This window comes from Trichomonascus vanleenenianus (assembly GCF_965637985.1).
Source record: "Trichomonascus vanleenenianus strain CLIB 3782 genome assembly, contig: TRVA0_006S, whole genome shotgun sequence".
Lineage (NCBI taxonomy): Eukaryota > Fungi > Ascomycota > Dipodascomycetes > Dipodascales > Trichomonascaceae > Blastobotrys > Blastobotrys vanleenenianus.
This window is the reverse complement of record NW_027481881.1, coordinates 385,414-410,530: the sequence shown is the minus strand read 5'-3', so window position 1 is coordinate 410,530 and position 25,117 is coordinate 385,414. Positions and strand designations below refer to the sequence as shown.

General features: G+C 49.9%; 15 protein-coding genes across 15 annotated transcripts; 3 read left to right on the top strand and 12 right to left on the bottom strand.

Annotated features, from left to right (window-relative positions):
• Positions 1-31: 31 nt before the first annotated feature.
• Positions 32-285, bottom strand: MRA1 (Mra1p; the record flags this gene model as incomplete). Its single annotated transcript, XM_076683167.1, has 2 exons — positions 32-184; positions 253-285. The coding sequence occupies 2 exons, from the start codon at positions 283-285 to the stop codon at positions 32-34; spliced, it is 186 nt and encodes a 61-aa protein (XP_076542775.1).
• Positions 286-1,209: 924 nt separating this feature from the next.
• Positions 1,210-2,106, top strand: TRVA0_006S04016 (uncharacterized protein; the record flags this gene model as incomplete). The annotated part of the gene is made up of 1 exon (XM_076683166.1): positions 1,210-2,106. One exon carries the CDS (start codon positions 1,210-1,212, stop codon positions 2,104-2,106), a length of 897 nt encoding a protein of 298 aa, XP_076542774.1.
• A 311-nt stretch (positions 2,107-2,417) lies between these two features.
• Positions 2,418-3,446, bottom strand: MRX21 (Mrx21p; the record flags this gene model as incomplete). The annotated part of the gene is made up of 1 exon (XM_076683165.1): positions 2,418-3,446. The coding sequence occupies one exon, from the start codon at positions 3,444-3,446 to the stop codon at positions 2,418-2,420; it is 1,029 nt and encodes a 342-aa protein (XP_076542773.1).
• A 1,509-nt stretch (positions 3,447-4,955) lies between these two features.
• Positions 4,956-6,269, bottom strand: TRVA0_006S03972 (uncharacterized protein; the record flags this gene model as incomplete). Its single annotated transcript, XM_076683164.1, has 1 exon — positions 4,956-6,269. One exon carries the CDS (start codon positions 6,267-6,269, stop codon positions 4,956-4,958), a length of 1,314 nt encoding a protein of 437 aa, XP_076542772.1.
• A 784-nt stretch (positions 6,270-7,053) lies between these two features.
• SUI3 (translation initiation factor eIF2 subunit beta) lies at positions 7,054-7,966 on the top strand (the record flags this gene model as incomplete). Its single annotated transcript, XM_076683163.1, has 2 exons — positions 7,054-7,098; positions 7,151-7,966. 2 exons carry the CDS (start codon positions 7,054-7,056, stop codon positions 7,964-7,966), a joined length of 861 nt encoding a protein of 286 aa, XP_076542771.1.
• An 883-nt stretch (positions 7,967-8,849) lies between these two features.
• Positions 8,850-9,512, bottom strand: FAR8 (Far8p; the record flags this gene model as incomplete). The annotated part of the gene is made up of 2 exons (XM_076683162.1): positions 8,850-9,166; positions 9,224-9,512. 2 exons carry the CDS (start codon positions 9,510-9,512, stop codon positions 8,850-8,852), a joined length of 606 nt encoding a protein of 201 aa, XP_076542770.1.
• A 675-nt stretch (positions 9,513-10,187) lies between these two features.
• On the bottom strand, positions 10,188-10,616 carry TRVA0_006S03906 (uncharacterized protein; the record flags this gene model as incomplete). The annotated part of the gene is made up of 1 exon (XM_076683161.1): positions 10,188-10,616. One exon carries the CDS (start codon positions 10,614-10,616, stop codon positions 10,188-10,190), a length of 429 nt encoding a protein of 142 aa, XP_076542769.1.
• Positions 10,617-10,832: 216 nt separating this feature from the next.
• On the bottom strand, positions 10,833-11,918 carry ENV7 (putative serine/threonine protein kinase ENV7; the record flags this gene model as incomplete). The annotated part of the gene is made up of 1 exon (XM_076683160.1): positions 10,833-11,918. The coding sequence occupies one exon, from the start codon at positions 11,916-11,918 to the stop codon at positions 10,833-10,835; it is 1,086 nt and encodes a 361-aa protein (XP_076542768.1).
• Positions 11,919-14,363: 2,445 nt separating this feature from the next.
• RVB2 (RuvB family ATP-dependent DNA helicase reptin) lies at positions 14,364-15,832 on the top strand (the record flags this gene model as incomplete). The annotated part of the gene is made up of 2 exons (XM_076683159.1): positions 14,364-14,366; positions 14,420-15,832. 2 exons carry the CDS (start codon positions 14,364-14,366, stop codon positions 15,830-15,832), a joined length of 1,416 nt encoding a protein of 471 aa, XP_076542767.1.
• Positions 15,833-16,099: 267 nt separating this feature from the next.
• VMA11 (H(+)-transporting V0 sector ATPase subunit c') lies at positions 16,100-16,680 on the bottom strand (the record flags this gene model as incomplete). Its single annotated transcript, XM_076683158.1, has 3 exons — positions 16,100-16,529; positions 16,576-16,626; positions 16,679-16,680. Coding segments are annotated over 3 exons (483 nt in total).
• Positions 16,681-17,076: 396 nt separating this feature from the next.
• Positions 17,077-19,419, bottom strand: TRVA0_006S03818 (uncharacterized protein; the record flags this gene model as incomplete). The annotated part of the gene is made up of 1 exon (XM_076683157.1): positions 17,077-19,419. One exon carries the CDS (start codon positions 19,417-19,419, stop codon positions 17,077-17,079), a length of 2,343 nt encoding a protein of 780 aa, XP_076542765.1.
• Positions 19,420-19,816: 397 nt separating this feature from the next.
• Positions 19,817-20,785, bottom strand: TRVA0_006S03796 (uncharacterized protein; the record flags this gene model as incomplete). Its single annotated transcript, XM_076683156.1, has 1 exon — positions 19,817-20,785. One exon carries the CDS (start codon positions 20,783-20,785, stop codon positions 19,817-19,819), a length of 969 nt encoding a protein of 322 aa, XP_076542764.1.
• Positions 20,786-20,915: 130 nt separating this feature from the next.
• TRVA0_006S03774 (uncharacterized protein) lies at positions 20,916-21,884 on the bottom strand (the record flags this gene model as incomplete). Its single annotated transcript, XM_076683155.1, has 1 exon — positions 20,916-21,884. One exon carries the CDS (start codon positions 21,882-21,884, stop codon positions 20,916-20,918), a length of 969 nt encoding a protein of 322 aa, XP_076542763.1.
• Positions 21,885-22,327: 443 nt separating this feature from the next.
• On the bottom strand, positions 22,328-22,990 carry MRPS17 (mitochondrial 37S ribosomal protein uS17m MRPS17; the record flags this gene model as incomplete). Its single annotated transcript, XM_076683154.1, has 1 exon — positions 22,328-22,990. One exon carries the CDS (start codon positions 22,988-22,990, stop codon positions 22,328-22,330), a length of 663 nt encoding a protein of 220 aa, XP_076542762.1.
• Positions 22,991-23,439: 449 nt separating this feature from the next.
• RBD2 (putative rhomboid protease RBD2) lies at positions 23,440-24,257 on the bottom strand (the record flags this gene model as incomplete). Its single annotated transcript, XM_076683153.1, has 4 exons — positions 23,440-23,642; positions 23,692-23,813; positions 23,867-24,017; positions 24,074-24,257. The coding sequence occupies 4 exons, from the start codon at positions 24,255-24,257 to the stop codon at positions 23,440-23,442; spliced, it is 660 nt and encodes a 219-aa protein (XP_076542761.1).
• Between the last annotated feature and the right edge of the window lie 860 nt (positions 24,258-25,117).

Here is a 25,117-nt window from a genome sequence, read left to right as displayed (position 1 = left end):
CAGTGCAAAAAAGAACCAATGACCGGATGATTTAATGTTCTCGTGGGCCCTGTCGACCGGTTCGGAGCTCGCCAGTGGTGAACTTCTTGCCCATGCTGTAGGTCGCAAAGAAGAGCACAAAGCCCATAGCGCCGAAGAGCGGCCAGACTTCAACTGGAATCTTCTTCTTGAAGGAATTCTTCTTCTACACCAAAATGCGTGGATTAGCACATCGCTTCTCTGGTGGAAAAAACAGCAATAATATATACTTACGGCAGCGTTCAAAAGGATCGAGGAAGCTCGCATCTTTTATGTTAATGAAGTGTTAGTACTCAAAGGGTCAACGGGTGTGAACGAAAAATGTTTGATTTGACGGTGTCGCTCTGGCGGGCGTCGAATCGGTTGGGAGGAAAGACCGTTGCTGTGATTGGCTGCTTCCGCTATAGACATATGGGGAAACACCATTCATATTCCAACATGCAATCATCACCAGATTTTTTCACTTATCTTCTTTCTTTGATATGTAGAGCATAACTGAACTCTCAACTATCCTCCGCGCAGCGGAGCCTCAGGGGGGATTGGGGGACTGGTCCCCCCATGCTTGTAAAAAAGTGCATTCGAGGGCCAGCCCTCGAGCTCCCGTAGTTGGGGGCTCTGCCCCCAAACCCCCCATCATACCAGCCATCCCTCCGCGCAGCGGAGCCCCAGGGGGGTTTGGGGGGACTGGTCCCCCCATTTACGCTCGGTAGCGCCGGCTCTCTCGCGTGCGCAGTCGAGCCGCATGAGCCTCATGAGCCGCACCATTATTGTTAAAGAAAGAAAGGTATGGATAAACTTGACGGGATAAACCGTTGTAGACTACGTCGCGAAATACACGCAGTTTCTGAAAGAGCGAGATTGAGGGTCAGGGGTATGGACATTTGACCACCCGGTTTGAATGTCGTCATTTGTATCACGTGAACGTACCCCAACTTTCGTTGCGATTCGCACAGGGGAATGGGGGGTCTTGTACTTGTGCCCACCTCCAATATATTATCCGACTTGGACTAAACAGCTTTATTAGAAAGGGCATTACAGCTGTGCCTGAATTAGTATCTGTTATCTTTAGTGGGTCTGCATAAGTTGCTGCAACGTAGGCCGACTGCTCCGTTATCTCTTTGTGGTGCGGACCGATTGTGAAGGACCGATTGTAAACGACTGAAAAAGGGCCGATTGTAAAGGCTTATAACCATGGCATTCAGTCAGCAACACCCGTTGCTGAGGCCCGTGCGCCCAGCGACGACAACGGAAACGTCAGAAACCACGTCGCTGGGGCTCATTCCAAACGAGTCTCGCGATTCGCTCTACCCCAGTAGCTCGCGACAGTCGTCGTCCGACCTGGTGCGAGCGGCCACTGCGCAAGAACAGGAATGGATCGTGTTCAGCCCGCGTGTCAGCGACATCACGTCGCTTCCTTCAACGCAAAGCGAGAGCTCGGCGGCAGAGAGCGACGACGAGGGCCTGTCGGGATTGGCGACACCGCTTGCGCTGCCGACCCATAACGGATCGGGGTCGTTTGACATGCACTCTCGCGTTAACGCATGGCGTCTTGACCAGTCGCAGCTTGTACTACAGGAGCTACAGCGGCTTGAGATGCGTTACGCCCGCAGGAGGGCGCGCATGGCTAGCACCCCGGCAACGCCGGACTCGGTCGTAGCGTCGTGGGGGATCGAACCGCGAAGCACTTCGAGCTCGATGGTGGCTCTGTCTTCTCTGTCGAAGCACAATAGTAACAATGGTGTGTGGAGCTACCTGAGGAAGCGCATTGTCGTTGATTTCATGGGGATAGACGACACTGTCATGGAGCTTATGCTCGGTATGCGCTACATTGACCCCATCAAGAGCGATAATTCAATTGCTCCGCATTACCGCAAGTCTCTGGAGCACGGGCCTAAGAACTGGGAGTCGACATTCATTACGCGCATGTTTTCTGAGCTTCATCTGCCACGGGCTCGAGACCTGATGCTCTTCCGGTACCTCCAGTACTTTTATAAGAATCTCCATGAGTCGCCTCAGCCTTCGGCGTCGAGTTCCACGGCTACGCTGACCCCGTCTTCTGAATATGGGACCCTCATGCCGGTCTCTTAATACTCCCTACCCCAGGTACATTAAATCTGCCAGGGATGGAGCTCCAAGTACATTAATCAATCTGCCAGGGATGGAGCTCCAGGTACAATCAATGTGCCGGGGGGTGGAACTCCAAGTACATTAATCAATCTACCAGGGATGGGGCTCCAGGTACAATTAGTCTGCCAGGGATGGAACCCCAGGTACATTAAATCAATTCTAGATTAAACGGCGTCTATAACAAAAAAACAGAGATGATGATGATGCATTTTTTTGGTGTCGGAATGTCAAGTCGTGAGAAAGCAACTCGCGGACATTGTTTTTGGTGCGGTTTATCGAACTAACAGCTCGCGGGTATACTCATACGAGAGCCACGAGGCGGCCATTGAGGGAGCGACCTTGAGTAAGTTCGCTGTGAGACCCTTGTACATGCCAAACACGCCCTCCGAACGGATAATCGTTCTGAACGCCCCGAGAACGGAGTTATATGCAAACCCAAGCTCACCCTTGCCCATGCTGACGACCTGGAACCGTCTCCGCAGCACGTCAAACGGATATGTCAGCGTCTGGGCAATTGCGCCAGACGCAGCGCCGCTGAACAGCTTACCCAAGGGCCCTGGCTCCTTGGCGTCGGCCGGCGTGACCCAGCGCCGCATCGACTCGTAGACACAGAAGTTGAGCCCCACGTACGGCGCGACGCCCATTGTCGTCGGGATGAACCCGCGGTAGAGAGCCCGCATGCCGCCCTCGTTGCGGTAGATCTGTTTCATGACCGTCCACATGCCGGGCACCTGGTTTAGGCGCGCGTGGTGCTTGCCAATGTCGGCGGTCAGAATAGAAAGTCGCGTCCGCACAATGTCGAGCGGATATGTCGCGAAGACGCTAGTGATGCCGGCGAGGGCCCCCGCCGAAAGCCGCTCCACCGTGTCAAGCTCCGCGCGGCTGGGGTCCCCTGACAGGATGAACCTCTTGAAGATGGTGTACGACGAGAACTGGACAGCCGAGTAGGGCACGATCCGGATGCAGTTGGTACCGTTGCCGCGCATGTACCCTCGCCAGCCCTCGTCTTTCCACATCTTGACCAGCGTCGGGCCGATGCCCTGGTAGGATGCCTGGCCTGCTCCCTGTACCTGGAAAATGATCTTGGCCCGTTCTAGAGGGGAGACGACAGTTCGTGAGACTGCGCCGGCGACTCCTCCGGCGATGAAGGAGGACACAATAGCGTTTGCTGCGAACTCCCTCAGCCCAGCCAGACGCGCGTAGTAGGGAGATAGCGATACAGTGGGACCCCCCGCCGTAGCGTGTGCCGGTTGCTCCAACGACGCCGCTACCTCTGACTTCTCATATTTGACCGTGGTCATCTATAACTGATGTCGAAAGGGAAGGAGTGTATGAAAAGGACGCACAGACCACACCAGTTGTAGTACGCTACTGTACTTTTTTTTTTACCGGCCCTCGAAAGTCAGCTACACCGGGAAATTATCGTGCCGTTGAAGAGTTTATTTAGGCGCGATTTGTCTGCACGGTACCGGAGATTATTTCCTTCTCTGAGAAAAGTTCTGAATGAGCGTCAGCTGCTACTCCACGCGCGCTTAATAGGCCTTTATAAATTGGCGTGCCTTGTAATAAGCAGAATATTGCCTCTAAATCGTCTATTCAAGCGACCTTTTTGGTCCCTTTTTTGCCCTGTAGAAACGAATCGAAAGCCTTTTAAGTTTTCCTCGGTGACTAAATTTTCAGATCCGGGGAGAGCTGTTTAAGTGCATTACCGGGTTGGGTTAGCCGGGGCGTCTCAGACAGGGTCAAGTTAGGCAACTAAGTCCCGCTAAGTCCCTGGGGCGGGGGTCGATAGCCGCACCATCGGGCAAATTACACGGCTATCGACGCTGCGCCATGCCATAATTGAAAAAAAAAAGCTATTGATAGTTACCTGCTGTTTCGCAGATAACGTCTCGGAAGGGATGCCGGTGGGCTTGATAGGATCAGTTGAAGCTACAGTAGCACATGGGACATGAAGACGAGGTGGAGTTTCGATTGTGGCTGGTCATATACACCAGGTGATATTGGTTATCTAACACTCGTGATATGCTCATACGCCTCACACCACCACACGTACAGTTAAACTAGCAATAGACTGTTGTATTTGATTCACTCAGATGCAGGATGCTCTTTAAATGAATGTGTCATGGTTAGAGGATTACCAGTACATAGTACTGTAGGGCTGTGAATCTTTGCGTTGAGTATGAAATACAGTATACAGACAATCATTTGAGTTACGTTAAACTGGAATGACAGGAAGTCCAACTTTTATCAGTGAAATAGGTTTTGAGTTTATAGCGAAATATTATCTCGGTGAAATACGGTATTAATCAGTGTAGGCGGTAGCTTAAGTACTCTAATACTAGTCACTCCTATTGATCTTGACCGGTAAGAGATTACCGGTATCTACTATTACCGGTATTATTATGTTACTCGTATTTGACACTGAGTTATATGCCAAGTTCCGTTATTATCAGAGTAGTACAGTACCCTAAGCTTGTAGGTTAGCTTCCATTTTAAGGTGCGTAGATATTATCCGTGGTAGCATTGACACACCTACCGAGTATTACTACGGTACAGTGTACAGTAAAACTGAAATATTGGTGCAACATAACAAGAATAATGTTGTACATCATGTCATGACTGGACGATTGGTAGGCAACAGACTCTAATCAGCTTGTTATGACCTCATTAATATCCTCTGACCGCGATATATCCAACATGATAGTACCGTATTCCCAGTAACTCATTAATAGATTTTGAACATCATTCTGTAATCCATTTATCATTCATAGCTGCATCTAAAATAGCCCTAAATTGGTCAAAAGTCGCTAGTACAAGCCTAAGTCAAGCAACATGTTGCCCAGCTCTAGCAAATAGTAGTCGGCGTAGCAAAGACCGTGGTTGCAGTCCCGGTCAATGGCATCGCCGTTCCAGTTTCGAGTCGAGTCGCGCAAAATAGTGTCGTCCTCGCCAAACTCAACAGAACCATCGGCACCAAGAGTCGCAGTGCTGCCAGAGTGGCCCTTGAGACACCCTCGAACAATCAGCAAAGCGTCCCTAAGGTACTTCTCCTCGTTGGTAATCTGGAACAGCTTGATCATACCGTCAGCAGCAATTGTACCAGCAGAAATGTCCTTGACAGTGGCGGCGTCCGGCGCATCAAAGTCCCATGCTGGTGCATAGTCTGGGCTCAGTCGCTTCATGAACTCCTCGGCCGACTTCTTGGATGCCTCGAGGAACTGCACATCGCCGGTCCACTTGTATGTCTGTGCGAAACCATTGATGGACCATGCCTGGCCACGGCTCCAGGTGCTCTCGTCAGCATAGCCCTGTCGAGTGTACTTGTGTCGCACTTCGCCAGTCTCCGCATCATAAACAACCAGGTGGTAAGTCGACCACTCCGGGTGTCGGAAGAAGTCAGTGATGGTCCTCCTGGCGTGGTTAGTAGCAATGGTGGACAGAGTCAGGTCGCCAGTCTCCTTGGCAGCCCAGTACAGCATGTCCAGGTTCATCATGTTGTCGATGATGACAAGGTAGTCGCCATTGTGGTCGCCAAGAGAGAATCGGTTAGTAATACATTCGTTCCACGACTTGATCATGCCAACCTTTGGGTCGTATCGTGACGCCAAGGAATAGGCAGCAGTAATGACGAGGTCTCGGGCAGCCTTGGTGCCTTTAACCTCATACTCCCGTCGCAGAGCTGGGTCAATGAGGAACGCAAGGTCGTGGGTGTCGGTACGGTGCACCTGAGGAATAAGATAGTGCGACCACCACCGGCCGGCAAAATCCAGCTTCAAAGGATCAACCTTTTGGGATGGGAACCGCTCAGGGTGGTTGGCGTTTCGCTCAATCAGAGTGTAGATGGAGCCGGGGAAGAAGCCAGCGGTCCAGTCCTCTACTTTGTTGAACTTGTATCGCCCGTAGGAGACCTGGGGAGCCTTGGTTGGCGGATGTGGCTTGTCGAGCTCGGCAGCAGCCACGCCCCAGATTTTAGCTACGGCGCTCTCGCCGAAGAGGCCTTCTTCAACCTCCTTTAACAGGCTGGAGATTTTTGGGGAGACCTGGATCTTCTGCTTAGTTTCGATGGCCTTAGCTGGGGTATGGATAGCCTCTTTTTTTGGAGTAACAGTAGATGGAGCCATTTTTTAATACTATCTATGCCAATTGGATTATTTTGGATTTGATGTATGTACCCCTGGTGGATTAATGCTCATTATATATTCGTCCATCTACCTATGCCTGAGCGGAGGAGCGGACCGTAAGTTGTACCTTCATTCCGGAAAGTGTGGGGGAAGGTAGGTACAACCTTTACCAGCGCCGCAACGTCGTATTTAGTCCAGCGGCCCCACAACGGTAATACGTAATTACACGTTTAGCATCTGCCGTATTCACTGTTGTGATTAATCTGGAGCCAATACCCTGTCAACGTAGTGTAATTGGGGGGACCAGTCCCCCCAAACCCCCCTGGGGCTCCACTGCGCGGAGGATAGCAGCAATCTCTCCGCGAAGCGGAGCTACGGGAGCTCGAGGGCTGGCCCTCGAATATTATATGATTGTTATCGCTGCGGGAAAGTTTGAGTGGCCGTCCCTCAATAACACCATGCTGGGATGTCTCTACGGAAGTTACATTACACTAGAAACCTCATGTTCTTCGATTAGCCATCCTTTAACCTAGACAACGGCCTTTAATCAAAATTATATCAGTGTAGGTAGGAAGCATGATGGACTAGCGGCTGGCGGGGCCAGCGGGGCGCCGCATGCGGCGGGTGCGGCGTGCGATGACTAAACTCCCAATCGTGCCCCTGCGCCCGCGAAGCCGCTGGAACTTTCAAAATCACCGTGTGCGGCAAAACTTTTAGCAAAAACGACAGATTTTTCCAGCGAAGAGCGACGCATCGCGAGATAGAATTAATAAAAATATCAAAAATGTCGGAAGAGGAGAAGCAGCAGGTCGTCGACGCTGTTGACGAGGTGAGTTCATTGATACCGATGAGAAGGCAAATGTCGCTAACCAAGGGAAAAGAACGAGTTCGATCTGAAGAAGAAGAAGAAGAAGTCCAAGAAGGTTGAGGACGAGGTTGAGGAGGTTACGGACATGATGGCCGAGTTCGGCAAGAAGAAGAAGAAGAAGAGCAAGAGCAAGAAGGAGGGCGAAGAAGAGGAGACTGGCGAGGAGGCGACGAACGGAGGCGAGTTTGAGTTCAAAAAGAAGAAGAAGAAGAGCAAGGCGGCCGCCACCAGTGCATTCGAAAAGGAGCTGGAGGAGGCTGGTGTCGAGGAGGGCGCTGTGGCGGCTGCTCCAGCGGAGGAGAAGACTACGAAGTACTCTAGCGTCAACGATGAGGGCGAACCAGACCTTAGCTATCCAGAGCTGCTGTCGCGGTTCTTCCAGGTTCTGCGTGAGAACAACCCTGATCTGGCTGGCGACCGGGCTGGCACCAAGTATAAGATTCCACCGCCATCGGTCATGCGAGAAGGTAACAAGAAGTCGATGTTTGCCAACGTTAAAGAGATCTCGGACCGAATGCACCGACCTACTGAGCATGTTATCCAGTTCCTGTTTGCTGAGCTGGGTACCTCTGGTTCGATTGATGGTTCCAACCGACTGATTATCAAGGGTCGATTCCAGCAGAAGCAGATTGAGACTGTGCTGAGGCGTTATATTATGGAGTACGTCACGTGCAAGACGTGCAAGTCGGTCAACACTACTATGTTGAAGGAGAACCGACTGTACTTCCTGCAATGCAACTCTTGCGGTTCTCGAAGATCTGTGTCGTCCATCAAGACTGGTTACCAGGCCATTATGCGACGACGAGATCTCAAGAAGAAGGTTGCTTAAAAAAAGCGAATCCTGCAGAAGTTTTTCATATATTTTTTATATTGATTCTGGCATGCTAATGACATTTTATCACACATTAATTGTGTTTATCCTGCGTTGATTCCCTGGCCTTAGCAATGTAGACTGTATCTGTTGATTTCGACGTGCTACGAGCCAATTTGGGTACCGGTATAACCAACACAATATCCAGATTCTTATATTTTAGAGTTAGCTGCGAAATTGCTAGATATATACATGTGATAATATATTTATCGTTTTCAAGTACGGTTGAATCAGCAGTTCCATTGGATTGATTTTTGGTTCGAGCCTACGATTGTATTGAAACGATTAACCGCGAAGTAATGACGTAAGTACAAGTACAGTTGGAATCTACAAGCACCATTGAAATGTCTGATTGAATTGGAATATAACGTTAAAGCTATGCGGAGATCTGCCAATCCTCCACGAAGCGGAGCTACGGGAGCTCGAGGGCTGGCCCTCGAACACGCACTTTCTCTCCTCGCAATAACGAGGCAAGCTGCCAAACCCACCCAGGGCTCCGCTCAGGTGAGCAATTGACTAGGCGAAGCAGAACTACGGGAAGTTTGAAATCGCTCTAAGTATAATTACCATTTCCATTAAGTGAAGTGATCCAAAGTAGCTCTGAGCTATGTCAAAGGGACCAATTACCAACAGCCAGCTAGCTAACGCCAATTAACATTGGAGTAGCCACAGCTAGAGTCCTATATCAACGCAGAGCAGCGAAAAGACAAGTGCAAGTCAAGCGTTAACAATAATATACCAAGCGAGCCTCTTCCATGAACCGAAAGCTCTATATGTAAACAATAAAATACACCATATCCACCATTATATTCCTCAACGAAGCGTCATTCTACCACATCTTCTATTCAGCGTCCTCGGCCGTCTCATGAGAAGGCGCTGGCGGTGGAGGCGGAGGAGTGACTGGAGGCGGTGCTGAATGGGAAGACTGTGGCTGCTGTGGCTGCTCTGGTACCCCCTCGGTATCTTGGAGAGTCTCAGCAGCATGCTGGTGATGCTGTTGATGCAATTGTTGGATTTGTTGCTGCTGCTGTTGGTCAAGACTCGACGACTGCAGAAGGTACTCAATTTCTTGGACGCATTTCTCGAGGTATTCTCGGGACCGCACAATGACATCCAGATCTACATTCATCGCCGATTGGATCTCCTCCCCAAGCGATTCTTCATTTCGTTAGTACGCTTTTCATGCTATGTCTTGCTGTAGGTGGTAAAACTTACTCTTGGAGTCGTCCATGATGTTCTCTTCTGAAGGCTCCACGCCCAGCTTCTTCTCAAGGTCACGGATTTTCTGCTGCTGAGTGCTCGCGACCAACTGGAGGCCTCTTTTCTCGCCCTCCAGCTTGGATATCCGCGCCTTCATCTCGGCTCGCTCGAGCTCCCACTGGATCCGGTCGCGCTCGTTCCGCTGCCACTCCGTCTGCAAATATCGCATGACCCCAGGCAGCGAGTACTCTGGCTGATTGCGATTAGGCCCATTTTGCTGGGCCTGGTTCTGAACCATGTTCATGACAGCTTGCAATGGATATTATCTCTGACACGCGTCTCTCTCAGCCCAGGGGAGACTTATGCAACCCTCCGGCATGCCGTTTGGGACACGCTCACCGTAACCAAATGGAACTGTACCATAGGAAGAAACAGTTATTTGGCTGAATCTGTTTATATTATTGTAGCTGTGGGGGTATTTTTCTTTCTAAGTGGGTATGCATAGATTGGAGGAGTGATAGCGGGTGGTACTGCCAGTTAATTGCTTCGTCATGGGCTCTAAGGCATACAATTTCGCCAGAATTTATCAGAGTACCGTATCAATTCCATCTATTTATTCGCATAGCTTGGTATTAACTGGATATTGGAATAATTAGCAATGTGGGAGACGGATGGTACAATTCATAAGCTCTGGTCTTCACATACCCATTAAGCTACCTCTAAGTAGTTGTTCCACATCATACTCGGACTATACTGAATTGTAGAAGTATCACTAGGAAGGACGACGGGGGTTTGGGGGCAAGGCCCCCAACTACGGGAGCTCGAGGGCTGGCCCTCGACTGCACTCAAAGTAGGACTAACATTTAAGCAGGACTATCATTCGAGATGGAGTATCATTCAAGCAGATTGTCGCCGGCTCAACGAAATTACAGACGGGTTGATTAATCATCTAGAAAATAAAATAAATAAGTTAATACAGTCAATCAAGAGACTCGACTACACGGCGAAGTGGAAGAATCCACGCCGAAACGCCGTTCGTGACCAGCGAATAGTCTACCAATGTCTTCTTGGCATCAGCACTCTCGCCCGAAAGAGCCTTGTTCAGACACGAGTAGACAACCCCGAGGTGGGACGCGTCGACTTTGGGCAGAGCCACCGTCAGACGTGACTTATAATGGTTCAGCTCGCGCTCCGGAAGAGTCGACTTACGCCCAAACACCTGCTCAAGCAGCTCCATGACCTCGTCGGGGGACGTTTCACGGCTCATCTCAGGATTCTGCGGCGTAGGCGGGGCTGGCGTGGGCGACCGCGAATCAGGCCGGTTGTCAATGAAGGACGAGTCCGCCGTCAACAGCGTGCAGTCGTTGTATCCCGTGACCCCAGAGTAGTGATGTTGGTACGACGGCATCTTTCGACCAATAACAGGTAATCAATATGCAAATACCAAGTAGTTGGTACGTGTCTTTTCTCCGACTTTTGGTGATCGTGTAATATTGGTAATAATAATGGGTGAGGAATGGGCGGCGGATCGGCGTGCGTTTCCGCCGCACGCTCATTGAACGCTATTGCTGAGGCGTCGGCTCCAACGGCCCTAACGGGGCAAAACGGGCTTACGGAGGAAAGCTTAAATGGTGAACTCGTCTTCAGCCTGCAATTGTTCAGCTTTCGTTAGGATATCGTCGATGAAGGGCCTTTTCGAAGGGTCAACGGTAAGACAGTCTCGCACCAAAGACTTCAGGCCTTCGGAGTAGTCTGGAGAGGCTGGGAACGTGTATTGGCCGTTCATGATCGCCATGTTGAGCGATGCGCCGCTCTCGGCGCTCTGCATCTCAAACGGCGAAGACAGGTACATAAGTGCAAACAGCGTGCACCCGAGAGACCAAATGTCGACTCTTTCGTCGATATGAGAGCCTGTCTTGACATCAAAGAGCTCCGGTGCCCGATACGGAAGAGTACAGTGCTCAGCGGCCAGGTCCTGAAGCTCCAGCGCCTCCTGGCGCGTTGTAATCGAGACCCGGGCCCGTGACGTCGAACCCAGGTCCATGAGAATTGGCTCGTCTGTATCATTGAGCATGATATTCGCGGGCTTAATGTCGCGATGTGCGTAGGGTACGACCTCGCCGAGCATTGTGTCCCCGCCCGTCTCGGCACCGCCCCCACCACCGGCAGCATTGTCCAGCAGACCCATGGCCGCTTCGTCCATTTCGGATGAAGTAGCTGTCCTATCGCCTTCAGTCGGTCCAGTGACCATGTGTTTGTGCATTGTCCTCAGCGCCCGGCATATCCTGACGAAGAGATCAATGATGTCCTCCTCTCGCATATTCTGGCAGTTTATGAGGTTATCGCTGATCAGGTCCTGGAGATTGCCTTTGCGGAAGAACGGGAACACCATGTACACCGTCTTGCCATCTTTCTCCTGCACGATGGAATGCTCAAACAGGTCAATGACGGCGCGCGACTTCTTGAACACCTTGTAGTTTTCAATTTCCCGCATCGCCGTCTGCAAGCTCTCGGGGCCAAACGGACACCGCACTTTCTTGAGAGCGTAGAGCTGGCCGTCGTCGGCCTCTATCAGGTACACGTAGGAGAAGCCGCCTTCACCAAGCAGCTTCTTTATCTGGAACCGGTGTTGGTTGATTTTCAGGGTCGGCGACTGGTTACATGTCAAGCATGATACAATCGAATATAACAAGTCATTTAAAAGCGACATTTTTGTTCTAGTTCTAGTGCCGTCGTCGGAGGATTCGGTGGTCTGGTCCGCAGTTGTGGGTGACTTGAAGTGGTGTGGGTCTCCCACGACCCCCGAGTCTCATAATTAACCGGATGTTATTCGTCGCTATTGCTAGCCGGGACATTGAATTGGGGCATTTAATAGAATTGATTGGGATTAATTATTTGATTAGTGCAATTGCGCAGTTATTATGAGTTATCTATATGGTATTTCCTGGCGTCTCATTTCAGGAATGTGGTTGAGCGTTGTTTATTAATATGAGTCGAATTAATTGATAGTACTGTTAGGCGACATCGTAAGGCCCTTACAGACCTTTAGAGGCTTACGAAGGTGACGTTCAATGAACAGCGATTATACATGCAATTCATTAACTTATTACTGCTTTTAGTCGATTTTAGGATAATAATAAAATGAAAATATTAAGAGAGGCCAAGCAGAACTGAGGAATTGAGGTGCTTGGAGGACAATTTTTTGACACACTCGATGCGGCGAGGTATCATAAAGCTTCGCCTCAATGGCGATGGGGGGAAACTAGCCCTGTGAATTGACAGGCGGGTGTTTTGTTGAAGGACTGCTCTAGTGCCAACAGTACGATCAGTACTAATAATCGACGACTCTAATGAAAAGCCCGAGGACGCTTCTGACATGTAGTACCAGGGCGCTCATAGTCTTGTGTATCTTCAGTGTGCTTCGAACTACTTTCAGGCGACTCGTGGCAAGCCTCACGTGGCCCCAAGCACCTGGCTAGTATCTTGAAGTATTCATGTCTGTAAGTACGGCCCTTGATGCTCTTCAGCTCAGATACCCGATCCACGCTTCTAAATCTCGGTAAGATTCCATAATTTTGGCAGGGTTAAACGGATAGATACCTGGTTTCGTAAAAGCTTCCTTGACGTTCGAAACTGTGATGTTTGTTCGCCTTTCCCTTTTATAACTTTCGATCCAGCTATTCCTATTGATGGCCCTTGTAAGTGTCGGTATGTTGGTGCAGAGCGCCGATGTGGTAGTCTTTGGCTAGAGCCGCGAAAAAATAGCTTGTCCTCAAGGGACCAAATATTGACACATCCGAAGGCTGCAATTTGTCGGTTGTATTCGGCGGTAGGCAACCAATCGTTATTCCCCTGTCTTCGGCTTTTTTATAGAAGTCAGGATGCTTGTATTCAGAAACATTGTAGACGGGGTTTGGTACCATTTCCGTAAACGTTGCTCCATTTGTCGTAATGGGCCAAGTCATTGCATCATAAGTTTGTATGACGTATAGCCCATAAGAGTGGAAGAATAACCCCCCATGGCCTATTCGTTTTCGCGTGACCTTCAATGAATTTCTTGACTGCAGTTTCCTGCAAGTTCTTGAGGATAACTAACGGCGGCAAGGTAGCTCCGCTTGCAAGGATGTATTTCATCGACGTTACAGGCTCCCCCTTAAGTAAGGCACCGGCATTTTTTCTTCCCTTCTTCTCAGACAGTCAAGTATTGCCATTGCGGTCTATTGACGCCCATCTAAAATGCAATTTAATCCATGTTGGCAATGGTTTCATGAGGAATACCTTCAAAATATTCCTGGTTTGTTATAATCCAGTCTTCAATCTCCTCCGAAGTCAATCCTCTCCCTATCAGGAAGAGGTGTTATGTCTCTCATCAATCCGTGTCTTGCTCGAAATTTAAGGTGCCACGAGCAGCTTCCTTATGTTTTCTCGAAGAGAATGCGATTTCGTTGACCACGGCATTCGGAACCGGCCCAAGCAGTTTCCGCATATATATGTTAAATGATTGACCATCTCTCATTCTCTGTGCTTAGATGTGACCTCTATTCTCCTCTGCCGAATAATGACTTGACCATGCCTTTTTTTTTTCAGCAATGCGCACTTGGTAATGTCACATGGTACTTCTCAGTCGGAGTACTTGGTGTAACGTCGGATGGTACTTCTCAGCTCTTCGACAATTAGTTAAATTCGAACTGTCTGCCAGCATAAGCCGCTTCCTCCAAGTCTCCTCTTCGATCTTCTGCAGTGCCTGACGATGGAGTATATCCAACTTCCTTCTTTCCCATATTCGAAAACGTAGTACGCCATATGCAACGATAAGGATCGCTTATCGCAATAGGTAAGACCACGCAATGAAAATTAAGAAATTAAGTTGAGAGATGGGTTAAGTCAACACAATGAAGGACCGTTTTGCAGTGGTTTAAAGTCAATAGGTACAAGCCGAATGAAAATAATCAATTGTACAACAGACCTCCGCGAAGCGGAGCCACAGGGGGGTTTGGGGGGACTGATCCCCCCCAATTACTACTGCTAGCACTAATATTCGAGCTCCCGTAGCACCGCTTCGCGGAGACGGTGTGGCGCGCGGAGGTGGGAGAGTATCGCGATATGAAAATTTCACCATCGCGACAGGACATAGCAGGATTTCAGACGCGATAGAATGGTGAGTTGAATTCAAGCGGGAAAATAAATATGGGAAGCTGACTGGAATTATAGTCCATTTCCACGATTGCACAGGCCAAGGAGTTGCGAGGGTTGAACCTCATTGCGGCCCACTCGCACATTACCGGGCTGGGCCTGGAGGAGCCCAGCTTGACTCCCAAGAAGAGCGCCCAGGGCATGGTGGGCCAGCAGAAAGCGCGGAAAGCGGCCGGCGTAGTGCTTCAGATGATCAAGCAGGGCAAAATTGCCGGCCGGGCGATGCTGTTGGCCGGTCCACCGTCGACTGGTAAGACGGCGATTGCCATGGGTATCAGCCAGAACCTCGGCAGCGACGTGCCATTCACCACCGTAGCGGGCAGCGAGATCTTTTCCCTGGAGCTGAGCAAGACAGAGGCGCTTACCCAGGCTTTCCGGAAGTCAATTGGCGTGCGCATCAAGGAAGAGACGGAGCTGATTGAGGGCGAAGTGGTAGAGATCCAGATCGACCGGTCCGTGACGGGTGGCCACAAGCAGGGCAAGCTGACCATCAAGACGACGGACATGGAGACGATGTACGAGCTGGGTACGAAGATGATCGACTCCATGTCGAAGGAGAAGGTGACCGCCGGCGACGTGATCTCCATCGACAAGGCGAGCGGCAAGATCACCAAGCTCGGCCGATCGTACTCGCGGTCGCGTGACTACGACGCCATGGGCGCTGAGACCAAGTTTGTCCAGTGCCCCGAGGGCGAGCTGCAGAAGCGCAAGGAGGTGGTGCACACGGTGTCGCTGCATGAAATCGACGTGATCAACTCGCGTACCCAGGGCTTTTTGGCTCTCTTCTCTGGCGACACGGGCGAGATCCGGTCCGAAGTGCGAGATCAGATCAACACCAAGGTCAGCGAGTGGAAGGAAGAGGGCAAGGCCGAGATCATCCCCGGCGTTTTATTTATTGACGAGGTGCACATGCTCGACATTGAGGCGTTTTCCTACATCAACCGTGCTCTCGAGGACGAGATGAGCCCCATTGTCATCATGGCAACCAACCGTGGCATCTCCACGACCCGCGGCACCAACTATAAGTCGCCGCACGGCCTGCCGGTCGACCTGCTCGACCGTGTCATCATCATCCCCACCGAACCATACTCCGAAGACGAGGTGCGTGAGATTCTGTCGATCCGGTCGCAGGAAGAAGAGGTTGAGCTCAATGCCGACGCACTGGCGCTGTTGACAAAGATCGGCCAGGAGACGAGTCTGCGGTACGCAGCGAACCTCATCACCGTTTCCAACGTCATTGCGTCCAAACGAAAGTCCAACACTGTCGAGCCTGACGATATCAAGCGTGCCTACACCCTTTTCCTAGATTCGGCGCGGTCGGTCGAGTACCTCTCGAGCAATTCGGACTTCTTTGTCGACGACTCGGGTACTGCCAGGCTCGGCGCCAGGGCCAATGGCGAGCCCCAGCAGGCGATGGACACCTCTGCGTAATAACTAATCTATTTATATATTGTTCCCGCTTATCATCTACTACTGAGAGTTCATGGGGGCCAGCCCCCAAACCCCCGTAGCTCCGCTTCGCGGAGGGTCCATGAACTGATCAATATCTCCGCGAAGCTGAGCCCCAGGGGGGTTTGGGGGGTCTGGTCCCCCCAATAGTATGAGGAAGCGTGTATTCAAGAACCCCAGGTAGCTCGCGGAGGGGAGTAAAGTATACCGTCTAATGGGAGGTTTTTTAGTATAAGTGTACAGGATTTGTTAGCCAGAGCCCTTGGTGTTGAGAATCAATGCAATGATCATGCCGTACAAGCCCAGGACTTCGGCAAAAATGAGAATCAGAACAATTCCCACAAACAGTCGAGGCTGGTTCATGAGCTGCCGGACACCTTCGTCGCCCACGACACCAATGGCATAGCCCGCAGCCAGCGCACTGAACCCAACACACAGACCACACGCCAGATGCATAAACCCATTGAACAGGGAGTAGTCAGTGTCTGGGCCAATGCCACCGGCAATGAGGACCGAAACGACGAGGCCGTATACCGCCAGGATACCGCTCATGACGACCGGAATCAAACTCTTCATCATAAGCTCCGGGGCAAAAGTGCCGATACCGGCAATACCAATGCCACTCTTCACGGTGCCAATAGCGGCACCCGCAGCACTGAGGATGGTCGCCATCGCACATCTAGCCAGTTAGCCCTGTTCGACGCTTGAAACTGCACCCAACTTACCCTGCGAACCCGAAGAAAGGCGCAAATGCGGGAGAATAGTCCACTTCAGACCTAAACATATTTGTTAGCAAACGCCACAGCTGGTATCGTGGGTCGAACTCACATCTTCAGTTGGTTAAATGGTCCCGTCTCGTTGACAACTCTGCTTCGATGAATGGTTGGGAGGACTTCACCTCCTTATGATCGGACCCTGCCAAAATCCCGGCAATCACCACCGTATGCTCCACCATAATACCATACTATCGGAAAATCTTTGATTATCTGCCTGGGCAAATAAATCTAGGTACATGAAATTTCAATTCTAAATAGGCTATAACAAATATAATTCACTAGTGCACAGAAGAAAAGCCTCCCAGTTACTTGACGGTAATTGGTTGACAAATTATAATTGATCGTAGGGATCGCCTACGGTACTACCGGTAACAATTGATGGTAGATTGATAATGGAATGCAATTGATGGTAACTCAATCCACAAGTCTATCTCAATTATCTGTATTGTTTTACCAAACATTAGCCATTTCGTCAATTTCTGGGTCCTCGCCCCAGCCTTTATGCATCGATGGTTGCGGCATAGTAACGTCTTTAAACACACTATCGGCCACTTGTTGCGCGCCAGTATCCTCGAACTTGTCCAGGAAGTCGGCTGGAAGGAAAGGCTCATGCTTCCTTGCCCTAGATTTGTGCGTACCACCGAGACCAGCGCCCCAGAAAACGATCATCTCTCTGAGAGTAGGGATAACAAACGGAAGGACAACTGATGCATCAAGATAAAGCTCCGGCTCGTCCTCGTCGCCGTGGTACCTGCGTTCAATTGTTGACTGCAGCACAGACGTCTCTGGTGTAGGTTCCACTTCTTTTAATTCCTCCTTCTTTTCTTTCTCGCCTTCCTTTTTTTCGCCACCATTCTCCTTCTCACTGCTATTATTCTCAGGGGGCATATCTACCGTAGCCTTGTGGGTAAACTGCTCTTTGTACCGCGAGTTGAGATGCGATAAGTAGTTCTTGTACTCTTTGGAGAGACCCTTTTCCCCTACTTCTGCCCGATACAGGTTCGCCACATGCAAAAGCTGGTATGGGTTAAGCTCTGTGAGCTGCTGGAGTGTGGCCACGACGTTAGTAAAGTCCTCGCCAAATCCTGTGAAGCATTGTAGCCATTGCAGCATCTGGACAACCGGACTGAAGTGCAGCCGGCAAATCTCGCTAATGGATGGATAGCTCGGCTCCTTCTGGAACTCGTCACTGTTCTCTGGCCGGCGATTGTTTTGTCTAGCCCAGTCCTCAATTGCCGACACGTTGAGGCGTACTTGCATAGCACGGCTCCTCGCAAGGTACTTGCGGTTGGAGATAACACGGTTGAACAGCACGGCACCAATCCAGTAGAAAAGCTGGCCAATTACCTGCTGGACAATAATTGGGTGGACTTCGTAGAGGTCCATGACGAAAAGCACCGAGGACAGAATGGAAGTGACATTTCGCGGCGCCGGCTTGGCCTTTTGCTCCATTGTGGGAGGGTTAATAGTCTGCTCGATCTCCTCTCTCTGAGTCAGCTGCTTGTGCTTCGGCTTGAACAGCTTCCACTCCTTCTGGTATACAATGTTGTTGAGCCCTGGAATAGTTTCAAAATCGAGAATGGACGAGTCAAGGATGCGGTCTAGTCGTCGCTCCACATCCTGGGTGATCATTACATATATGTCGGTGATAAGCTCGCTGAGTCTATGTTGGAATTCAAAGGTCGACTCAAACAGCTTGGTATCCTTGCGGATGTAGTACATGAGTAGCGTGCAGTTGGACATCCAAAACGCCAAAAACGCAATATCCTCCTTGTGCTGCTTACACACCGAGCCAATACGCGATATCGCCGGGTCCAGAAAGTTCTCCACCATCTCTGCACTCCCATAATAGTGCGCGTACCGGGCGCTCAGAAATATGACGTTTGCAGGAATTGGCTTCTGTGTGGGAGACCTCTTGGGCTCCATCTTCGTGATCGCCTCATCCAGGATCTTCGGAATGTCCGATTCGTTGAACACAAACATCTGGTCAGGCAGACACCTCTCCCACACGAATCCGACCGAATCATCGTCTTCTTCTTCTTCCACCGCAAACCGGTCCCCGAGATCAAGGTGCGCCATATCCACGTCCAAATTGTACGCGCTTTCCACCATGATCTGTTTCGACAGCTCTGTTTCAAGCTGCGCTTCCGGATCATGCGCCTCGTTGTAGAAATCACCCGTCTCCTCTTCAATGTACCCTTTGCTCTTTAGATACACGTATATATCCGAATGCTTTGTGACAAAATCCAGCGCACTACGCCCCGTAGACGTCTTGAATCCGACATTGGCATTGTAGTCGACAAGCACCTTGACGATAGACGTGTGGTGGTTGTTAATGGCCCACATGAGCGCTGTCCACTCGTGTCCGTCCTGCTCGTCTACGCTCGCTCCATACTCCAGAAGTTCGCTCACAATAGCCTCATGGCCAAAGCAGCTGGAGTAGATAAGTGCTGTACTACCGCTCTCGTCTTTGGCGTTCACATCAAGGTACTTCCGTGTACTTGAGCCGCCATGGAGCAGCTCTGTCACCCTCTCGACGTCGCCATTGCTCGCAGCCGTTACAAGAATCGTCCGGAGCGCTCCAGTCTTGTCTTCTTCAGATATAACGTCCGCTTCTAGCACATCTTCGTCCTCCTCGTAGTCCTTAGCGGCTGGGATTAGGTCCTTGAGCCGGGGTGTGGACTCGTCCAGAGCCGGCGAGGCGGTACGAAACGAGGCTGCTGTTGGGGACGCAGTGGCGGAGGGATCTGCCGATGGATTCGGCGTCTGCCACGGGTCGTTAAACGAGTTCATCGTGCAACCCGGACCGTTAGGTTAGTGGTTAATACTATGATTTCGGGACCTGCGCCTTGAAGTGATGTCATGGGGGCGGGCCCGGACCGCCCCTCTGTAACAGGGTGTCATCTCCCCGTAACTGACCCCCGTTGCCCAGCGATTGAGCTGTGAAACAGGAATTGAGCAATTAATTGAGGTACTAATGCTACAATTGGGATGTACTGATCCTCCAAACCCCCTGGGCTCCTAACGTACGTTTCACGGAGGAGCCGCATGAGCCGCACGGAGCAGCGCCTCAGTACAGATACAGATTAATGTAGCCCTGTGAAGAACAAGTAGTAGAATTGGAGTGTATATGAGGGGCTAGTCCCCCCAGATCTCCCCTAGTGCTCTGCCCTGCGGAGCAATGGAGACCCTATTTGAACGGACTGATGGTATCATTCAGCCAGGAAAGCAGCTTCTGTCCATCATCACCTTTAGCCCCCTCAAGGATATCCCTACGAAGATGGCCAATTCGTCCCGGCGGGACAAGAAAACTGCCATTGTCTTCTGTAGTTAGCTCCGGAGAAAGCAACGCGTAAAGCTCGTTATAAGCACCTTCAATTGGGCCAAAGAAAACCATGAGCTTTGACAACCACACAATATAGGTCTGATTTGACCGTGTAAGCTCAGACTGGACCGTACCTGGATGAAGCGATAGCGATACGACACCCGAGTCTCGGTGGACGTCAGACCACAGCATACAGCTCATGGCGTTGACGGCCTTAGACTGACCGTAAAGAATAAGATCAGCCGGCTGCGACTTCTCAAACTTCAAGTTAGACCAGTCAATTCCTTTATCTGGAGACTGGACCAGGCCCAGCGAGGACACCCATACCACCCTGACCGAGTATTGTGGAGAGCACTCCGCAGTCTTGATCATGAGATCGTCCAAAAGAGTTTGGACCAGCCAGGGTGCTACGGAATTAACCCCCAGATGGCTCTCAATTCCTTGGGCAGTGAACTTGTCCGGCGGAGTGAGTACCCCTGCATTGTGAATGACTCCGTGGAGCACAGACTCTTGATTCAACAGCTTTGAGATCGCCGGCTTAATTGTGGCCAAGTCATGATAGTCAAGCACAATTGGCTCGACTCGGGCATTGGGGAATTCGCCCCTAATCTTGCCCGCTGCCTGCTCGAATTTGGTCAGCGAGCGGGAGGTCGTGTACACTTTGGCGTTCTGGCCGGCCAGCAGCCGGACCGCCTCAAAGCCTATCCCGGCAGTCCCCCCAGTGACAAGGTATACCTTATCGCTCAAGTCGGCATAGTCCTTCTCCGTATACGAGGCTCGTCTCGGGATGAGAGAACTGAGGCCTTGCACGAGATCCGCCAGTTCGAAGCCCATTGTTTCTTTGCTGCCCGGAGATGGGACCGGCCCTGTGCTTTATACCCATGTCTATCGTTATCGGGGATCCCCCACTTAGATCTACACTAAGCAATAACTACGTTAACTAGTTATTTGGTAATATTTTGATTTATTTCGGAGTCCCTTTTATTATCCGAACCGTCTCGCCGTGCATGGTTAACTGTTCGTCGGATACAACAGAGAACTTTGATCTGAAGCGATCAAAAAAGTCCTCCTCGCGCTCGTCGCGATACTTGTCGGCCACTACTATTATCGTCTCTGGCCCGGCTAATTGTTCAATGGCTCCAAGCAGCACCCCGTAGCTGTCAGTATTATAAGTACAATCTGTAGCAATGACGAGATCGTAGTTGCCAGTGACATTTGGAGTTTCCCAATCGAGAAGCTGAAATTTTGCCGGTGGTTTAGCCTTTGAATTGCCGCGATTATGGTTGATATTTCGTTGGCATATCTCTTCTGACTCTTCAAGGTCGGTTAAAAGAACCTCTGCATTGAATATATTGTTCAGAGTCAGTCCAACAATTCCACATCCAGTGCCCAGTTCAATCACTCTCTTAGGCTTGAATCCGAGGTAATTGTTATCTTGGGTCACTTTCCTGCTCAGGATGATCCCCGCGTCCCAAAGGTGCCTAGCAATGCTCTCCCCAGTTTCCTCGAACATTTCTAATCCAGGCAATTTCCGGAGTGCAACCTTTTCGCAACTCGTCCAATCCTTTTCTTGCGGTTTTGGAAGACGCAGTTTAGGGCTGAACAGCGGAAGGAAGTACTTGGCTCGCCTATCTGTGTCGTCATAGAGGTGGTCTTCCACGGTTTTTTGGTCCACAGACACAGAAACAACGACCTCCTTCGACTGATTAGAATCAAAGGAGACAGATATCGGCAGTGCCCGAGTACCAGGCTTCCATTTTCCAGTAGCGGTTGCGGCAGCTCCGCGGTCTCCTTCCACGGTCACAGCTACATCGCACTCTCCGTAAAATATATCGTTCCCTAGATCATTTGTGATCGCAATCACGAACTTAAGCTCATACTGTCCGTTCTTTCTCCGGCAACTTGGTACTTTTAAGAACCTAACATGATACATAGCTGAACCACCGAGTGACCGGGATTTAGTACTGTAATAAGCTCCAGCTCTGAAAAGTTAGCCCGACTTCAGCCGTACCGCTTCTGTATATGCTGGCCAGGCAGTAAATCTCGGAATAACTGCAGGTATAACTATACTCTCATATCACTAGAATGGTGAAATTTGGTTATATCGAGTTTAGTCATTGTTTCGACGATCAGGGGTAATATAATTGAATTGTGAGTTGTGTGCGGCTTATGCGGCTCGTTAAGTGAGAACACGAATACCATGAGTTTTATGGTGAAATATACTAGACTTGATTGCAAGTATGGCCCACAGAACTGAAATAGAGAGTCCAAATCGTTACTAGCTTATCACTAGTCCAAGTGGATTAGTATGGCTGTCGGAAGAAGAATGGGTCAAATGGCAAAATATTTACAAGTTACATACAAAAATTAGCAACTCTATGCTTTACTGAACTGAGTAGCGTAGTACTTCATGAGGAGGTTCTTCTTTATGCTTGGCTTCGTGACGTCTTCCTTGCCGAGTTCCTTGAGAATGGCATTGGCCTTCTCCGGCTGCTCCTGCAGCAGCTTCTTCACGGTGTCCTTATAATGATGCTTGAGAATTTCAATATTCAGCTCCTGCAGCTCGTTCTTGAGATTCTTGTAGTCGAGCTCTACGAACTCGTGGGTCGGCGGCCACGAGGTAATGCCGTATTTCTCCCTGAGCGCCTTGATCTTGTCCGACTCGGACTCCCCGGCGCTGTACTGTGCTGCTTCAATCTCCCGCAATGCCTGCAGCTGCTGTGTAGTAGAGCCAGCGTTAGATCTCTCTAGCCGTTCCAGCTGGTATTCCCTGAGTTTCTCTCGCTCCTCAGCGGCAACCTTCTCCGGAGCCTCCTGCTGGTATCTCATCCACTCCGTACCCTTGTTCTTCATGATCTCAGTGACAGCAAACGCCTTCTTCCGCGAGAACTTCTTAATGTACTCGATTCTGACGATATCGCCTTCCTTGCATTTGCTGGCCTCGTCGTGGACCAAAAAGTCCTTATAGTGGATAATGTCCTTCTGCACGAGTCGGTTGAACTTGACTCGCTGGACTCGGACCTTGACGGTCTTCATCATCTTCCCTTGCGAGATGACGAGCCCGGAAAACGTCTGCCTGCTCATCTTTTAATAGTCTCCGATCCCGGTGTTCGAGGTCTTCTTCAATAGGTGATGGTGAAAATTGAAATTTTTACACCAGCGCGGACCACACGGCTGTGCACCATCACCACCGCCATAAAGTGTCGGCTCCCTTATGGTGAACATGACGTGGAGTTGGCTATGGTGGTGGCAGACTAGCTATTCAGGCAAAAGAAATAGTATAAATCAGTAATTGTGGTGTATATACTTCTTGGCAGAATGTTCGACGATAAGATCAATTAGTGACTATACATTAACATATGTAATGAAGTGGTTTCTACCGTAACGGATATTGAGAGTTTAATTTTTAAAGATAGGTTAGCGTAGCTTGTAACTGTGCCATAAATCGTAAATTGATAGCAGGTAAAGGTCGTTATTTCTTTTTTGGCTTAGTTGGTACCCAAAAGTCGTCCTGAGCCTTCAATAGTTGGAAGCTCCTGTCCAGACTGCGCTCTAATATCTCGAGCCTGAACCTCGGTAATATATTTGAATTGCGAAGGAATCAAGGCAATCGCACGGGCAAGCTTGGTCTCAATGAACTCGACAACCTTAGTAGAAGGCTCAATCAAAGCTCTCATATATCCCATTTCCACTGTAAGCCGTTAGCATCTAACTCCACCAAACTGAACAATTAAACTTACTTGCCCACCCGGCCAGCAAACCAAGCAGATGGCCCAAAAAGCTTGATCCGGGGATAATAATGGCAATTACAACAAGAGCTATCACAGGCATAGACCATGTTGGAAGGGCAGAGTTGTTAGTTCTAAATAACATTGTATCGTTAGTAATAGTGTGGAATCAACAAATATGTCATACATTTTCCAAACTTTCTGGCCGGATCGGTACTCCTTCAGAGTGAAGAAGCCAAAGAACGAGAAGATCCATCCGCTGCTTCCGACGACATTGGCCCTGGCGATGCCGATGAAACCCAGAATGCCGTACACGACACCGGGCAAAACGGCAAGCACTATACAAGGTTAGTCCTCACGCTTTATCAAAACTTGAAGGGGGGGTGTTACGCACAGTTCAGCACGATACCGGTTCGCACAGTGCCATTATTAAGCTCGAACCGCAGAACAAGCGGGTAAAGAGCCCACATATTAAAAATCAAATGCAGCAGGCCCAAGTGCATCAACGGGTAGACCGATAGCTTGTTCAAGTCCAAATCGGACAGCACAGATGGCGTCAGGGCCATGCCCTCCACCATACTCGGGAAGATGGCGCCGGCAGCGAAAATGAGTGTCAAGAACACCATCAATCCAGCGGTAAACGCTGGAGGATAACTTGAAAAAGGCTTCCGCACAGCATCTATAAAGTTGCTTCCAATCATTGTCGTCGTCACCTCGTGTTAAGGGATTAAAAAATCGGATGCATCAGCTGTTGGCTCACTTTGACAGCACTGCATATCGGAAATTTCACCTGAGACAGGGGTCTAATCACGTGACAACATCGCCAGAAGCAACATTCATTGGCTATTTTTCGCATCTATAATCCAATATGTATTTATGTGTATGCCATAATTGCAGTGAATCATCTTGGTTTCTTATTGGTTTGTGTAATAGGCGAAGCATTCTATGGCTAGTGGTGTAATTCCGGCGGTACAATTGAAGGAGCCGTCTTTTGAAACAGGATAACTCCGGGAAAGCCCAAACTTAAGTCCTGGCATTGGTAAGTGAGCTTTCCTGCTATAGTTATACGGCTATTATCTGTATATGTATCTGTAACGCCATGTAGGACTATTGGGTGTAATTGGACCAGTTGGGGATCATATCTATGCGTTATTAAACGGCGGAGCTCGGTATATTAACGATTCAAGCGCAGTTTTCCAAACACACACAACCAATGTAAATTAACCATATATTGAGGGAAGTCTATTTCTAATTCTCTATAACAATGATTACTTGATGCGTAACTTTAGACGATTATTGCTCCCGGTATTCCCTTATCATGCATAGTCCCTCCTAAACCCTTCTCAACCGTGCTAGTAACAACTCATTCAGGATTCCTCCAATGATCCGCCAGTGATTCCTTTTATTTCTTGAATACATAATAATATCGCGAGGAAAG